At 44.4% G+C, this 17181-nt stretch overlaps 1 protein-coding gene across 5 annotated transcripts in view; it reads left to right on the forward strand.

The window, feature by feature from the left end:
* The window catches only part of CCDC149 (coiled-coil domain containing 149), a 98877-nt gene that overhangs the window by 75457 nt on the left and 6239 nt on the right, over positions 1–17181 (forward strand). For 3 of the 5 annotated variants that reach the window (XM_044767644.2, XM_070506127.1, XM_070506126.1), the window contains 3 exons: positions 2006–2082; positions 4163–4195; positions 8795–8911. In XM_044767644.2, the coding sequence (XP_044623579.1) occupies positions 2006–2082; positions 4163–4195; positions 8795–8911 (227 nt within the window). The remainder of the gene's footprint in view (positions 1–2005; positions 2083–4162; positions 4196–8794; positions 8912–17181) is intronic. The other 2 variants (XM_070506128.1, XM_044767643.2) reach the window with 1 other exon arrangement.

Genomic DNA, 17181 nt, shown 5'->3' on the forward strand with positions numbered 1-17181 from the left:
GCAGGGTTTTTGTCAGGTCATGTGAGATGATGCAGGTGTGGTGGGTGTTCAGCATGGGCTCTGACTAATACCCAGCACTCAGGAAAGCTCAGTTGCTGTTTGTTTTAACAGTAGTATCGTGCTGTTGTTATTGCTACTGTTACTACCACCACAAATTCTGCTGCGTCCATTTTACTACCTTCAGTCCTGCATCCGATGCCTGTCAGGCCAAAGAAGAAAGCAGTCACCACTGACAAACTTAGGCAGGGGTCCCTCAAAGTAGAGTGATGGGACACCAGCAAATTCACCTCGGTCCATTTCTGGGAGACAGGGCTGTATTATCCGGGAGCATCAGAAAAAGTACGACCAAACGTCTCTTCACCACGACTTCGGATGTCGCCCTGACGGCATCCTTCAGCATCCACAGAAGAGTTAAGCCTTATCTTTTGTTTCCAAGAGGCAGCCACACACAGATGATCTGATCTCATTAAGAAACAGGCATCAACTTGAACACTGTTGTGATTGCATCTCAAACCCATCAGCTGGTGAAAAGGGAGCTTGGATCAGGAGGTCTGAGCAAAATATTGAAAGTGAGATTACGAAGAATGGTGTTTATTGGAGGGTCAGAGATGTGAAAGCAGAATAGACCCAACAAATGGAGTGAAAATTGAAAGTAATTGATAAAGACTATGCAGAATTTAAGACTTAAGGAAAGGAAGAAAAGAAAAGCTCTAAGTACCTAGATGAAGAAAACCACATATAGTAACGTCAAAGAGTTTTCTGTGAACTCAAAGGGAATATTAATTAAGATACTGCGAGTCAATTCAGGTGAAAAAGGAGGAATCCGAAGCCATATATATATGTGCAGATATATACATATTCATGTCTGTATGTCTGTGGGCGTGTGCAGCTATCTCTGGAATATAAAGCGAGGTAAGAGAACAATTCTGGCGTTCTGACTTCTGCTGAAAGGAATGGAAACTTTGCTATTAAGGTGATTTCCGCATCATTTTAGCACAGCAGTGCCAAGAAAATCCCCCAAATAATATAAAGACTGATTTTTCAATTTCCAGGCCAACAGAAAGTGATTGAAGTTTTCGATGACTATCAAATCATTTCTCAACTAGATTTAATTTTTTGTAGAGTGAAGGAGGGGAAATATATGCCCATATTTATGTCTTTCCAGGCATATAGATAACGTTTGGCTTCCAAGTAAACAGTATAATCTTTTCAAATGCTCATTCCAGAACTTCTGTGTCACAGAGAGTCAGAATGGTCACCTTGGAAAGCAGTATAGTTACTGGAGTGATCCTGCAATTAGTGAAAGTTCTTTTGAAATGCCTGTTTTTTTAATTCTCTTCGTAGATAATTGTAAGCCATGGAAAAAGGAAAGAATTTATTTAATCAAATATACTTATTGAAACACCTACCATCTACCAGGCATTATGCTAGATATCAAGGATGTGGACATCAGTCAGTGACACATGGGTTAGGTCTGAGAAGGCAGATCTTGCTATGTTATTAACTCAACGCAACATTGCCCAGCACGGTCACCCATCTTATTTTTTAGACTTGGTTGTGTCCAAAACTCAGATCTACGCTCAAAGAATCAAGATGTGGTACTACTAAGGGTATTCAAAATTAATTGTCATCTTTAGCAATGAGCAATTCCCAAATAGATATTCTGTAAGACGTTTGGGCCATGGTGGATGAATTGTTTCGCTCCCCAGGGGGACTACCTTTGTGGGAGACGGTTCACTTGAATGGTAACATTTTAGTATTTTTTTTTAATTATTCACTTTATATTTTCGTATGTATTTTCAATAGAGTATATGTGTGTGTGTATATATATATATGTAATTATATTATTATTCACACACACACTCCATTTTTAGCATATATCTTAAATCTCAAAACATTTTCTCTCTGTTAGGTCACAAGTGGGTTTTCCTAGTAGCCTGCTCGCAGCCCTGATGCTGACAAGTGCTCGTTAATCTGTCTGCTGTCATTTTCTCCCCTTTTCCAGAATCCTAGGGAATCGAGTAGCTGAACTAGAGAAAAAATTAAGGACTCTGGAAGTTTCTGGTTTGTGGAGTCTTCCGGGTAAGCAGACTTCATGAAAATAATTTTCTGTTTTAAAAAAGGAAGCTCTCACATAATTTCCAAGGATTCTGCCTTTTTAATGTCTTTTTATCTGAAGATCATTGTTGAGAAATCTATAAGTGTTTTAAACTTAGAAACCATCATTTTGGAAGGAAATCAGAAAAATACAATAAATAGGCAGGTTTTCATCAGTGGAACTGTGAAGTTTTGCTAACCTAAATTCTGAAATTGTCATTGTGTGTGTCTGTATATGTATTTTTTTTAACTTTTGTGAATATAGTAAATCATTTCTTTTTTTTACTCATAGGTGTCTTATAACGGTTTGTTCAATTTAATCATCACCCCTAAAAATGAATGTAAGAATGTACAGTCATGTGTTGCTTAACAATGGGGACACATTCTGAGAGATGCGTTGTTAGGCGGTTTGTTGTTGTGTGAACATCACAGAGTGCACTTACACAAATGTGCGTGGTCTAGTCTACTGCACTCCTGGGCTATAGGGTGCTAATCTTATGGGACCACAGTTGTCTGTGCGGTCTGTTGGTGACCGAAATGTTGTTATGCAGCACATGGTTGTACAAAGATTTGTTCAGTTTAATCACCAATCACAAAAATGAATGTATGAACCTACAAAGATTTGTTCTATTTAATCATCAGTTCTAAAAATGAATATAAGAAAAAAGCAATTGTTCTAACCCAAATGCACTTTAAAACCTCCTTGTTCTCTCTTGCCCCATCCTATTTATTTTTTCTTTTCCCCAAAGCTCCTGGTACATAGTTGTAGAATCTAGTCATAGGTCCTTCTGGTTCTGCTATGTGGGACTCCAGCTCAGCATGGGTTGATGAGCGGTGCTAGGTCTGTGCCCAGGATCCGAACCGGCGAAGCCCTGGACCACTGAAGCAGAGCGTGCAAACTTGACCACTCAGCCGTGGGGCCAGCCCCATCCCATTTTTTGTTTTTGTTTTTGTTTTTTTTTGAGAAAGATTAGCCCTGAGCTAACATCTGCTGCCAATCCTCCTCTTTTTTGCTGAGGAAGACTGGTCCTGAGCTAACATCCGTGCCCATTTTCCTGTACTTTTTTTATATATGGGATGCCTGCCACAGCGTGGCTTGCCGAGCGGTGCCGTGTGTGCACCCAGGATCCAAACCGGCGAATCCTGGGCCCTCAGAGCAGAATGTGCACACTTAACTGCTGTGCCACCAGGCCAGCCCCCAGCCCTCGTCCCATTTTTTATGTAGCTTGAAAATCAGAATTTCCTGTGGAGATTTTTTTTCCCAGTTGTACATGGTGTGAGGAAACTCTGATGTTTCACTTTAATTAGCTCTTTGTATCCCATTTGTCTTGGTAAAATACCCCCTTCCTGAGACCCCCATCAGCTCTTCCCCTTTTTCTCTACACTCTCCAGAAACTTGTATTTATCATTTTCACCACCTCCTCTTTCCCTGGAAGCAAGTTGTACATATATTTTTAGTTACTTAACCTTTCTGCAGAACCAGTCTCCTCTACCCTTGAATCATATCGGTTGCTTCCCTGTAATGTACGAGAAATGAAAATTGCCATAGGGATGTAGACAACAACAACACATTTTCTTAATGTAAATCTGAATAGCCGCCTTCGGGTGCCTGGAAGAGTGTTTTATAAATTGGAATTTTTAGCAGAGATCCCTTGAACTTGATGTCAAAAGACCTAACAGAACTAATTAGTGGCAAGTGCCATCCTGGGGATTTGAATGATCCATTTTGCACAAGAACCTTTTGATGCGGTTAAAACCTTATCTTCTTTGAAAGCCTTTCTTTTATTGCATTGAATTTCAACACCGTCAGGCAAATTTATCATTTATTTGTGCAGTCAGATTGCTATTTCTGTGCATGTACTGGAGTTTTGATTTTTTTTTTTTTTATCTCCGAATGACTTGGTGAAATTTCACAATGTTTTATTTCTACAACTTATGTAAAAAGAAGGAAGTTGAGTAAGTGGAGGAATGTTGAGAATTTTCTTTCTCTGATGTTGTTTGCTCTAAGTTAGAATGGCTATTATGCAATAACAATTGTTTCTTTCCTTCTTTTTGCTGCCTGAAGGCCTGAGCTACAATGTTTCAGTAGGATTCGGGAGTATGTTCTGTTTGAAATATCTGTGTTTGTGACTAATATTAGCAGTGCATTAATATCATCCCTGCATGTAAATAAATAGAAATGCATTCTCTATGTATCCTTGCACATTTCTGATTAGAACAGTCAATTGAAATAGAGAATTCAATTAGTACAAAGCAAATATTAAATGGTAAAATTAGCTTTGAGGGACCCAGCTGACTGGATTTTATGCCAAGGCTGTGTTTGTTTTAATCTCTGGCGTCCACATAGATACAAAGTGGGAGGACAGGAGAAAGAGTGGCAATTCCCCAGATCTGATGCAGTTTCTGTGTGGGCAGTCGCACCCCCCTGGTGCAGTATTGAAGGATGTTACAATGAGGTATCGCCTTATGGTCATTTCCAAACCATGGCGAGAGTGTGGGGGAGGGGCCCCTTCCGGTGCGAATCAGACCAGTTCCTTCTGTCTGCTCCTTGTTTTATGGTCTCCATTTAACCTACCGAATAGGGGAGCAAGAGCAGGTATGTTCTTTTCTCCTTCCTTCCTCTCTCCTTTCTTCCCTCCCTTCCTCCCTCCCTTCCTCTTCCTCTTCTCCTTTTTCCTCCTCTCCCTCTTTCTCTCTCCAAGTAGAAGCCAAATCATAGTATTTTAGCCAACTGAAGGGAGCTGCGTCCCAGTGGTTTCGGAGAACTGCCAGCTCTCTCTTATTTATCAGCATCTTGAAAGGATCAGTGTCTCTTCCAATAAGTCAGTCCATCAGTGTGTTGACACCTTTTTGAGCACCAACTTTATGAATTCACTTCTGTCCCAGGACTCACCCCCTCTAAGAATCCGCAGCCGCATTAGGGAAGCAAGATGAAAAGACATCAAGCAGACAACAGGAAAGCACAAAATGATATATAATTAAGTGCTGAGTGATAAAGATGTTAGTCTGTGAGGGAATAATGTGAAGAGTCATCGAATGCTAGACCTAGAAGCACAGTTGAGAGCAAAACATTCAAGGCCACCAAATACTTGCTGTATATTGCACAACACCCATTCCCATGCCAGTGGCAGACATTGCTAATCAATCACATCGCTCATCCTTGCTGATCTCAGATGTGGCCGTCAGAACAGTCTTCCACGTTGGCTTTCCAGGAAGGCACCTCCTGGTCAGAGTTGACATGTGAGAGAAAATATTTTCCCCCTTTCCTCATCTAGTCGGATCTCCTCATTTTAGATAAGAACCCAGAGGCCAGGAACTTAGCTGATACCTAAGGCCACAGAGGCTGATGTGAGAATGCAGGTGTTCAGATGTTCGTTTCAGTGATCCACCTGCACTGGGGAGCTATAGCTCAGAGAAGAGAGGGCTATGCTAAACCAGATCTGCTGAGGACTGGTTCTCAAAGCAAGCCGGATTGGAGAGGAATTCAGAAGCCAGAACAATCTCTTCTGAGACTCTAGAGGACAATGGTTAAGGAGCCTACTCCTCATTAGCACAAGGCAGAGTTGCTGTTGGACTTTGAACGTGCTATGACTTTTCTTCGACTTTCTTCTGCCTCCCTCCTCACTCTCAGCCAACAATATACAGCTCTTGCTGTTGTTTGATAGAGTTGGGGCAAATTTGTGATCTCGCTGGGAAGTAGACAAGTTTGGCAATGTCACAGCCTGCATGAAGAAATCATTTGGATAGCAAAGCATATTCCAAACTGTTTCATCAGGCCCCGAGAGGTGGGAAAAGTATGGGGCTCTTGGGAGGAAGCCAAAGGGTGGCCTGGCTGACCACGCCTCTCAGGAAGGACTGCCCCTCCTCCCTGCCCAGCGCCCTACCTGGCGGCCTCATTCTCCCAGCCCTTTGCCGGCCTCTGTGGGGGGAATGCTGCTTGAGGGGCTCTGAGGGGATGTTTCCTGGATGTGCTCATACTCTAAAAAGAAACACTGAAAGCCAGAAAAAAACCCTGGCAAGAGCAGAGCCTTGCTCTTTGAGCTTTTCATTTTAATTCTCTCTTCTCTACTCAAGCATCCTCCTGGGAGGAAAATGTGCATTTTGAAAGTACTTGGTCCATTTTGGAGAAGAGGATGAGGGATGTTGTGTTACGAGGAGTCAGGAGGGCTTCCAGAAACTCAGACACCAGATGAACGGAAGGGCCTGTGTGACCTTCTCGTTAGTTGTGGTTTGACTCTGGTTTGTGGAGCGCTCTCATGCCCCTGCTCATCTGCCAGTCCTCAGAACCGAAATGAAACTGTGAAACAGCAGACCTCGGATTAGAGCTGAAGTGAGTCAGCAGAGATGGAATCTGAACTGAGTCAGAAACAATAGAACGAAGAGCCTTCAAAGAAGGTCTTTGATCCTTCAACTATTTTGCAAAAATGACCAAATCTTGGCTTTTTATCTTAAGATTAGGAAATGATCTCTCCAGGCAGAAGTTTCAGGAGGCATTTATCTTCTCCCCAACTCCCGCCCTGATTGGTCGTGGATGAGTGGTGGCTTCTATTTCCCTACTCTTCGTGCTTGTTGCTCAGGTTCTTGGAGATGTGTAATGTTGCTGGGACCAGCGTTAGTGACGAGGCGTTGTGGAGTGGATGATGCCATGTGGTGGGAGAGGGTCACGGAGACGTTTGCCTTAAAGAACTCCTCGTGACGAGAAGGGCTGAGGAACTCCCTCAGGCTGCCTTAGTCACTGGGCTGCAGCCAGCTCCCAGCTCTGCCCGTAATTCTGATTCTTTGGCCATGCACGGGGTAGAGGGGACTTGGAAGGCTGGGTGTGACACTGAGGGGCAGAGTGTCCTTACTGAGTCCTCTGAAGGCTGGAGAGCTGCTACCTGCCAGAGAAAGATGGGTCACGAAATGCAGTCCTGTCCCTGCCTTGAGAACGGGAGCTGTTGCCTTGGTGCAGAGAAGCAGAAGAAGCCCACTCTGAGGCATCAGCTCTCTGCTCCTGGTAACCGTTAAGCCCCCGAGATGTTTCCAGATTGTATCTTTGCAGTACAAAGGGAGACGGGATGGCACTGACTGCATTCGGAGAGCCTCTTAACAATACCCCAACCTGTAGGTCAACAGTTCTCATTGGGAAACGTCTCCAGACTGTAGCCCTGAAGATTTCTGGATTTGTCCCCAGGAGACAATAGCTGTGCTGGTGGAGAGCTCCTGCCTCAGCTCCGAGCAGATTTCTCTCCTTCTGGGACGACCCTCAGATAGCAGAGAAGCCAGAGTGTTGTGGCTGCTCACAACACACACCCTCCGCCTGAGGCAGCAGCCAGCGCCGTGCCCACCACGGCGCCGGGATTCCCAGTAGTGCCGGCCATTTAGTCAGATGTTCATCAGATGTTTATGAAGCATCTACCACATGCTGAACTCTTGATACGTTCTTGGAAATCAAGTTAAAAAGACATGCCCTAGTGGGAAGACAGTATTATAAACAAATAGAGGGCTCAGAGGTACAGTCCAAGGGTCACCTGGTTCTCCAAAGGAGTGGACATCTGGACAAATACGCATTCTGTGCTCTGCCCAACCTGAAACTGAGTGAAACCGCAGAACTTTAGAGCCTGTGACCTGAGCCCCACAGACTTAGTGACTTGACTTTAGAAGCTTAGGCTGGAGTGTAGGCTGGGCCCACGGCCCCTGGGGATTTTGTTGTTGACACGGTGGTTCTCACCGAGAGAACCCCAAGGCCCCATGGACAGAAGTTTGGGATCCAGTCCTGCCTGTGGGGCTCTCCTGCCCACTGGGGCAGCTTCACTTTCATCTACGTGTCGTGCGTCTGTGTGTCTGTGTTCCTCATGCTCGTATTGCAAAGCCACACTTCCCTGCTCCTCACCTCCGGAACTCGCCACGGCCTCAAAAATAGAGTTGTAATGGTTTTCCTTTCCTCCTCCTCTTTGCCTCAGACTTTCTCTATCCACCTAGGGAGTCCGTAGGAATAGATAAAAGGGTTTGGCTGGTATGGGACTGTATATTCTAAGTGAAATATAACTGTGATAATTTGGGATACCTGACACTATCTGCCTTATGACAGAGTTATTCAATCTAGATGACCAAATTGCATTAAATCAGATATACTGTGTACAGCAGAGCTATCTACACTGTAATCATTTCTATAGACAACAGAGTGCTGACTAAACAGCTAAGCCCTTTATGTGCATCAGTTCATGAAAACCACCCAATGAGGTGGGTGCGGTTATTTGTCCTCATTTTAGAGATGAGGGTTCTGAGGCTCAGAGAGGTTAAGTGACTTGTCTGAGGCCACCCAGCTAGCAAGTAGTGGAGTCCAGAACACAAACACCGTAGTGTGGCTCCGAAGCCTGACTCCTAAACACTCTGCTGTGGTTTTTATTGTTCTTGTCTCACCCAGATCAAAGCCACTCAGTTTTGGCTGGCATAACAGGCTGTCCCTTAATGGTGGCGTTTGTGGGCAGCCATGTCCTGAGCAGACTCATCAGCACTCGTAGACAGCTGGCCCTGGACCTCAGTGTGCTGTCTTCACACTACAAAAAGGACCTGCTGGGCATTTCCCTTCTGCAGGTTACCTAGGATTGAAGAAGATACCTTGTTCACCCAAACAGCCAGTCCATTGTGTGGGGGTCACTGCAACCACGACTCCGCTGGTGACGTGATACATCCATTGTCCCCTTTTCCATGGCAGGGGGCAAGGACACCATCCTCTTCAGCGACCCCGCTCTTCCCACCGTGCAGAGGTCAAGATCCCCACTGCTGAAGTTTGTTGAGCAGCCCGCTGAGAACAAAGCAAATCCCAAGGATGGTAAGCACACCTCGTTTTCTCTGCCAGCCCAGCCTGGCCTGGCAACGGAGGAGGGCTCCGTAGACATCAGCCCCTCCCCTTCCCGCACCTTCTGTGGCACTGTTGGGTCATTCCTTGCGTTTTCTCTTGTTGCTTGCATGGGTTTGTCTTGTTCGGAGCATCCGGCAGAAGAACGTGGCCCCTGCACTCCTGTCACAGAGGCTAAGGGGGCTCCGGAGCTTGGGTTCCTATTCCAGCCTCATGTTGTATTGGCTGTGAGAACACAGACTAGTAACCTCAGCCTAGTTCCTTACCTGTACAATGGTGAGATGATGGTGCCGACCTCAGGGAAATCTTGGCACATTGCCTGACACGTGGCAAGTGGTCTGAAAGTCAGTTGAATGGAGAAAAAAAGCTTCTCCTCTGCCAGGCACACTTTCTGCAGGCAGGGTGTTGTGAAAGGGATTGGAGGCTCATTTAGGGCAGCAGATGAGCCAACGGGTGTGAGAGCCAGACCTCTCCCCACGTGGCAGTCTTGTTTCCCCAGCTAAACTATCCTTCACATCCTTCTAAGCTTTGCTTGTCTTCTTCCTCCATCCCCAGTACAGTGGCCAGCTTTCAAAATGGCCCCAAGTGATCCCCACCTCCTGGTACTCATGCCCTTGTGTAATCCAACCCCACATTGTATCAGGGTTGGTCTGTGTGGCTTGTAGACTACAGTAGAAGTGATGGTGTGTGACTTCTAAGGCTAGGTCATAACAGACACTTGGTGTCTGCCCGTCTGTCTCTGTCTTGGATCATTCCCCCTGGAGGAAGCTGGCTGCCAGGCCATGAGGATATTCAAGCAGCCCTACAAGCTATTCATGGCGTGGAACTGAGGCCTGCAGTCCTCAGCCATGTGAGGGCGCCATCTTGGAAGCAGATTCTCCAGCCCTAATCAAGACAACAGCCCTGGTCAACATTTTGACTACAACTTCATGAGAGACCGTTAGCCAGAACCACCCAGATAAACTGCTCCCAGGCTCCTGAGTCTTAAGCTGCTAAGTTTTGAGGTAACTTGTTACACAGCAGTAGATAAGTAATAACACTGAGCATGCGAGTGTCAAGTTTCTTTCCCTAAACATCTACATTTCTTCTTCATCTTTTCTTGCTCAGAGTTATGCCTTCCACCATCACCTCTGTGAAAATATTCTCAGAATATGCCCCCAGGCACTGGGTCCTTCTGCAGAGTTACAGTCCCACATTTCCCAAAGCCCAAACTTTCCCTCTTAGATATTCTATGGACTTCTCCAGTATGACATCACCAAGTCTTCCTCCTTTTTGGTTACCCTCTCAGGTATCCAGACTTAAAACCTTGGAGTCATCACTGACTACTGTCAACTTTCCTTCCTCATGTATGCCTGTGCTGTAGCCAAACCTTCCTTCAGAGTTTCTCGCCCCTCCATTCCTACCACCTCTGGCTTGGTTCGGGCCCTCTTCACCTCATCAGCAGAGCTTCTGCCCTAGTTTTCCTGCCTCCCAGACTCTCTCTCTTTCATTCTCATCTTTATCCTGCTGTTGTAGGATGAAGCCTCTACAGCACTGCTTTCCATCGTGTTTGTATCCTGCTCAAAAATCTTGAGTGGCTTCCAACTGTCTTCCACTTAAAGTTGCAACTCTGCAGCCCGACCTGGCCTCTCTGTCTAACCTTATGATTATCTGACATAAAAACTGTGCTTTTATCAAACCGTACTAACCAGTTGGGTCAATTAGCTATTATTGTGTAACAAACCACCCCAAACTTAGAGCTTTAAGCAACAACTATGTATTATTTATCCTGAGTCTTTGGGTCAGATGGGTGGTTCTGCTAATTAAGCTTGGCCTGGCAGGGCTCACTCACGCATCTGCACAGCTGTGTTTTGAAGCCTGTCCAAGTCACTCATAATAGTACGTGGAATGGTAAGAACAGAAGCCAGGACAGATCTGGGATTTCAACAGAGAGGTTCCCCAAGCACATGTAGGGGGAATGCCTTGAGAGAGCTCCTGACGTGGGTAGGTTCCACACTGGCCAGGAGGCAAGGCAGGGTCGTTCCAGCCAGCAGCATGTGGCCATCTGCAAGGCTGGCTGTAACACTCCATGTCTCACTGTGTACTCTGGAACGTGTCGTTGCTGGTGGTCATCCCATGCTGGCATCCAGTGTCCAGGTGGAAATCCAAAGTCTTCTGTCTGCTCTGGGCCCACTGAGCCCACGGGTGGGTCTGGGCCTGTTAAACTGAAATAGAGCAAGAGCCTTGCTTGATTTTCACAAGGATGGCATAAGTAATGGCCTGATTCAAATGATAGTTTCCAGAGTTCCATCATCAGCTCTCATTGTTCCAACCCTGTCCTTTGCCAGCGCGGGTGGCAACAAGGAAGCATTTCTGTAGCGTCTGTCAGCGTCTGGGCTGGCCTCATCACCGCTGCATCTCTGATTAATTCCAACTGAAAGCAGCTCACACTCGGTGGGACAAAGCCCATCAGAGAGCAGTGAACAAAAGAAGACGAATGTCCTCTTTGGGCCAATGAGGGGAAACACATTTTTAGGGGACTAGCAATCTTCCCTACAAAGAACTACTGTTTCTTCATCTTCTGGAGAAAACGTTTTGTCTTTCCGCACTATTTGTGTGATAATATGTTTGTATCAGTTAATTGCCTCATCATTATTGATATGTGTATTGTTATTAATAAGTATTAATGATTCTAATTCTGTTTGCTAAAACAGCACAGAATAATTACTATTTATTTGTAATAATATTTTCCTATTCTGAGCTAGTTCAGAAATCTTTCTTTTATGGAAATGGCAATGCTTTGTGTCTGTTCTCAAAAGGAAAATACAACTCCCACAGCTTAAGAGTTAATGTTCTGGAATCACAGAGTTAAAGGAAGATTTTGGTCTCACGGCAAGTAACCAAAGGTCCTAGTTATAGCTCAGCAGTTGTGACATTTTCACTAACTTCTCTTTGTCTCCTGATAATGATAGATAGAGTATGCTTTTTAGATATCTTTCGGATAAACAAAAGGGAGGAGTGGATTGGTAGATCCTGCTGTTGGCCCATAAACCAATCCGGGAGCCGGGTGCCCTGTATCTTTCTGGTCCTGAGGCTCTGAAAATCTAGCCTTTCTCAGAAAAAATCCCTGATAGGACCGAACAATAGAATTACAGCCTTCTTCATCCCCTTAGGGCAGCTGTGTTTTGACCTGTAATGATGATGGCAGTGTTTCTCCCTTCCCCCTGCCCCCTAAAAAGGTGAAAAGTTCACCCTGCTGATCTCAGTGATTTGCCATTTAAGAAAGATTCATACATTTGGACACGAGGGGAATGTCATCTAAAGAAATGGCATGAGGCAAAGTACCAGCGACCCAAGGCCCCACTGTAATTTCGACCACCCTCACTTAGATGTAAATTAAGGTAGAGAAGACTAACCTGACCCGTGGTAAAAACACTGCAGATGGTTTAGGGGTTAGGTTGTTATGAGTAAGGTTAATTAATTTTTCAGGGGCACCAGAATATACTATTAAGTGTCCTGGAAGATGTAATTTCATAGGAGTAATTTCCAGAAGGAGTTTATTCATCTCACGTTAGTGAAAAATTTTGCTGTCGAAAGGGCCATAATTTACTCCTTCTGAATAAAGGTTCTTCGTCTGTGCTGGAAACGTGCTCATTTTGACTCAGTGTTTTCCACGTCCCCCGTACAACCAATATAAAAATTTTCATTTGTTAGTGTGAAAAATATGTGATCGCTTCCGTGAGCTACTTCAGATGTAGCGAAATGTTTGTGCGAGTTAGAAATCTCTTTTTTCCTGAAAGTGCCATTTTAAGAATTTTTAGGGTAACAACCTGAATACAACGTGGAACAAATACCATAAATTCAAGGATTTCTTTTGTTTATGAATGCATGGTATTTAAATATATGTACAAATATATTCCTGCATTCATGTATGTGTCCGTAGATTCAAACATTTAATAAACTACGTATTGATCCCCACTATTGAATATTGGCAGTTAAAAAATTGATCAGGTAGGATTTTATACTTCAGGTGGCTTTTATAAGCTAACTAAATACAAGTAACAATTTAAGCATAAAAAAAGAAAAGCACTCAGTTGTCTTGGAGGTCCAGACACAGCCTGTGGGGACGGGGACCCTGAGGAGGTTAGTTCTGGCCGGATTTAATCCAGTAGGCTTCCTGGAGGAGGCGGTGATAGAGCTGGTCCTTGGATATATAAAGGAATGATGGTTTGGAGGAATCAACCACCTAAGCAGAGGCCCATGGGGCAGGGCCGGGATGCCATGAAGGGTTCAGTGTGGCTGGAGTGTAGGGATAAAGGAGAAGAGTTGAGATGTCAGGTAGAAGGGTCGATGGATGTTGGGTCACTGAAGGCCTTCAATGTCAGGCTGAGAGCTTGGGCTTTGTTTCTGAGAAAGTGACAGCCTTTGAAGGTTTTATAGCTGGAGAAAGGCATGGTCAGGTTTGTGCTTCAAGCTCACAGTGCCTCTCAAATTGTAGTGTGCACCCAAATCACCTGGGATCTTGCTCGACCACAGATTCTGAACCAGGAGGTCTGGGGTAGGGCTCGAGATCCTGCTTGTCTAACAAGCTCCCAGGTGATGCTGCTGCTGGTGGTCCAGGGGCCCCACTTTGAGCAGCACAGCCTTAGGGAAGGCTCCTCTCCCAACAGGTTGGATTCAAGCAGGAGGAGACTAGAAGCAAAGAAACCTATTGGGCACTAATCTTTACTTTATCCTGGCTGAACAGATCTGAATACGTAGGTTTTTTTATTTGTTTGTTTTTGAGGAAGATTAGCCCTGAGCTAATTGCTGCCAGTCCTCCTCTTTTTGCTGAGGAAGACTGGCCCTGAGCTAACATCCATGCCCATCTTCCTCTACTTTATATGTGGGATGCCTACCATAGCATGGCTTGCCTAGCAGTGCCATGTCCACACCTGGGATCCGAACCGGTGAACCCCGGGCTGCCGAAGTGGAACGTATGCACTTAACCACTGAACCACCGGGGCTGTCCCTGAATATGTAGTTATATTTTTAAAATGAAGGCTTGCTTTATTCACTCATTTATGCATTCATGAATTTCATTTTAAGTACAAGTCATGGTCTCATTCTCGGGTGCAATACTTACCGAGGTCAGTGAGTTCTTAGGAGAGAAATACGTTGTTGTCCATGACTAAACGCAGGCTTTAGAAAGTATAGAGTAGATTGGATCGGACTTCTCTCCCTGCGGTTTTGTCTATGGACATCAAAAAGGCTAACGAGAAAGAAAATGGCTTCTTTTGAATGTGTGAAGCACATTTGTGTCAGAAGAACTAGAGGTGTGGGGTGTGGGGACAACGGTCAAGGCTGCCTGGCCGAGGTGAGACCCACAGTCCTCTCCCCCAGTGATTCCAGTCTATCAATGATCACCTCCACCACTTCTGTCTATCATCTTCTCTTCCTTCATTGTGCTCCACCCTTCTTCCTCTTAGTAGTTTCAGTCTTATGGTCCATCTGATCTCACCAGTATTTCATTTCTTCTAGAACCAGGGTTCAGCCATTTTTAAGTTTCTTAAAACTTTTAAACACTAGATCAGGTAAATAAATGCTCAAAAATGCATACAGTTATTTAATTAAATAAATGGATACTCAAAACATGTACTATTCTTATTAATAAATACCTTTATGCATTGTATGGAAATTAAAATGGATCACACATATAATAATATTGTTACATGTCACAGAAATTCTAAGCTGCATTTTAATTCCAACTTTTTAGATTATCCAGGATTATCCAGGTGAGTCCTAAGTGCAGTCACATGTATCCTTATAAGAGGGAGGCAAAAGATTTGACACACATAGAAGAGAAGGCAATGGGACCTCAGAGGCAGAGATTGGAGGGATGTGGCCACAAGCCGAGGAATGCCAGCAGCCACCAGAAGCTGGAGGAGGCAAGGGACAGATTCTCCACTGGAGCCTTCACGGGAGCATGGCCTTGGTTTTCTAAAGAGCATGGATACAAATGTATTGAATTATTGAATACATGTATTCATGGATGGCCCAGTGAAACCCATTGTGGACTTCTGACCTCCAGAACTATAGGAGAATAAATGTATGTTCTTTTAAGCCCTAAATGTGCAGTAACTTGTTACAGCAGCCATAAGAAACTAGTATAGCATGCTCACAGAACTAGATGGGAGGAGAAACAGAAGAATACAGTGTTGTTCTGGAAACCAAAGGGAGAGAGAGCTTGAGAGGAGGATGTGGCCAATGGAAACACACGGTACAGAGTTGCGGAGGAGGGGACTGAGAAAAGAACATTGGATCTGGTGATGGCGCTCACTGGTGGGGAGGATGCAAGGCAAACCGGAGGATCTGAGGTGTGAATCAGCACGGGGAAATGGCAGCAGAGCATGTAGGCTCCTAGGTCTACAAATTAGTGCAGAAAAGGAAAGACAAGATGATAATTGGTGGCAAAATCTTGGAGGTTGCATATCTTATTTTTTTAAACTAGTAATACAAGCACATGTTTAAAAATTTAAACAGCACGGAAAGGCATAAAATTAAATTTAAAGGCTTCCTCCACCTGGCTTCCTGCCCTGACCCTCAGTCTGCTCCCCAGAGGCCACCTACAATTTTTCACGTGTACCACCGGAAATAATTTTACACTCGGCAAGGGTATAGAGAACCCCCTGCGGCTGGGCCTCCGATTCTTTGCAGGTTTCTGCTATTACAAGCAATGTTGTAATGAGAATCTAGATAATGCATCTTGAAATATTTGGGCTAATAGCCATAGGTAGATTCCTAATAATGGAATTTCTGAGTCAAAGGGTGAATGCATTTAGGATTGCGATAGATATTACCCAAATGCCCTATCAGAGTCTTGCTAATTTTTATTCTCTTTCCTAATATATAATCGTACCTATTTCCCCACATCCTCAGTGACACTGAGCTCTATAAAGCCTTTTAATTTTGGCCAATCCGTTAGATGAAAAATTGCATTTCATTTCGATTTAGATTTCTTTAATTATGAGTGATATTATGAATCATTTCATATATTTGCCACCCATTTGTATTTCTTGTCAGGGAATTGGTTGTTTTCATTCAATACTTATATATTTGTTGAAAAGGGTGGTGCATTCAGTTGAACCTGTTCTACAAACAATAACCTGGATCAATTGAATAAACACAAACCGGTACAGATGCAAACCAGCATGTACAGTACGATTCCAGTATATGAAGGTTAAAGACTAGGCAAAACTTATCTTTGGCCTCTGAAGTAGGACATTGGTCACCCTTGGCAGAAGAAGTGACTGGTGTTGACAAAAATAATCCATAACCAGTCTGTAAATGAAAATTGGGGTGAGTTTGTTATGAGCCAGATCTGAGGACTAGCTTAGCTTGGCAGCTTCCTTCCCCAAGGAAGGAAGGACACCGAAGAAGTGGGGTGTACAGAGTGGTGATATACCCTCAAAGAGCATGTTTCACATGATTGAAACGTCCCTTTTACAATAGTCACGAGACTGCTCTGTTGGCACAGCGATGATGGACACAGGAGGTAGTAGGTCTGCCGTCTTGGGGGACACAGCAGGGTGGCAGGTCTGTTGTCTAGAGCTGTAGGAGGGATAGAAAGGAAGCTGACCTGTTCTCACCTTGTGACCATGGGTGCTCACAGGTGAGCACAGCAATCAGTTCCTAGCCTAGGGAGAGATGCTTATCCTTAAGGAAATGCCAATGTGGGGGAAGTTGCACCTTTATCTTTAGGCCATTTGTTCTTGTCTTTGGGACACAGCAAATGCTTAAAGCAGATATATAATGCATGCTCAACGGCCATGTCAGGCCCTTTTGGAAAAACAAAGCCAGGCCGAATTAGGTTTACACCAAATGGCTTCCACATATCCTCCAATATATCCTATTGCTTGCTGTTTGTTAGTCACTAGGAAGAGGGCTGGGAGACTAGACTGGGAAGCGTTTTACAGGTTTCTTGTCCTGGCTTCTGGTCACTTGGGTGTGTTCACTTTGTGAAAATTCATTGAGCTGTAGACTTAACGATTTGCTCACTTCTGTGTATGTTATACTTCCATCAAAAAGAAAGAAAAGTGAGGAACTATTTTTTTTAACATTCTTGAAAACTTAGAATGTGCAAGCACTGTGAACAAATCAGGTGAGGACTCTGCTTACATTTTAGAATAAGATAAACACGTAAGGTGCTGAGCACCAAGCCTAGCACAGAAAAGCACCTATTAAGCGTTGGTTGGTATGATTCACCTTAGAGAGGGGAGAAACCC

This window comes from Equus asinus, chromosome 3 (assembly GCF_041296235.1).
Source record: "Equus asinus isolate D_3611 breed Donkey chromosome 3, EquAss-T2T_v2, whole genome shotgun sequence".
In the NCBI taxonomy this organism is placed as follows: domain Eukaryota; kingdom Metazoa; phylum Chordata; class Mammalia; order Perissodactyla; family Equidae; genus Equus; species Equus asinus.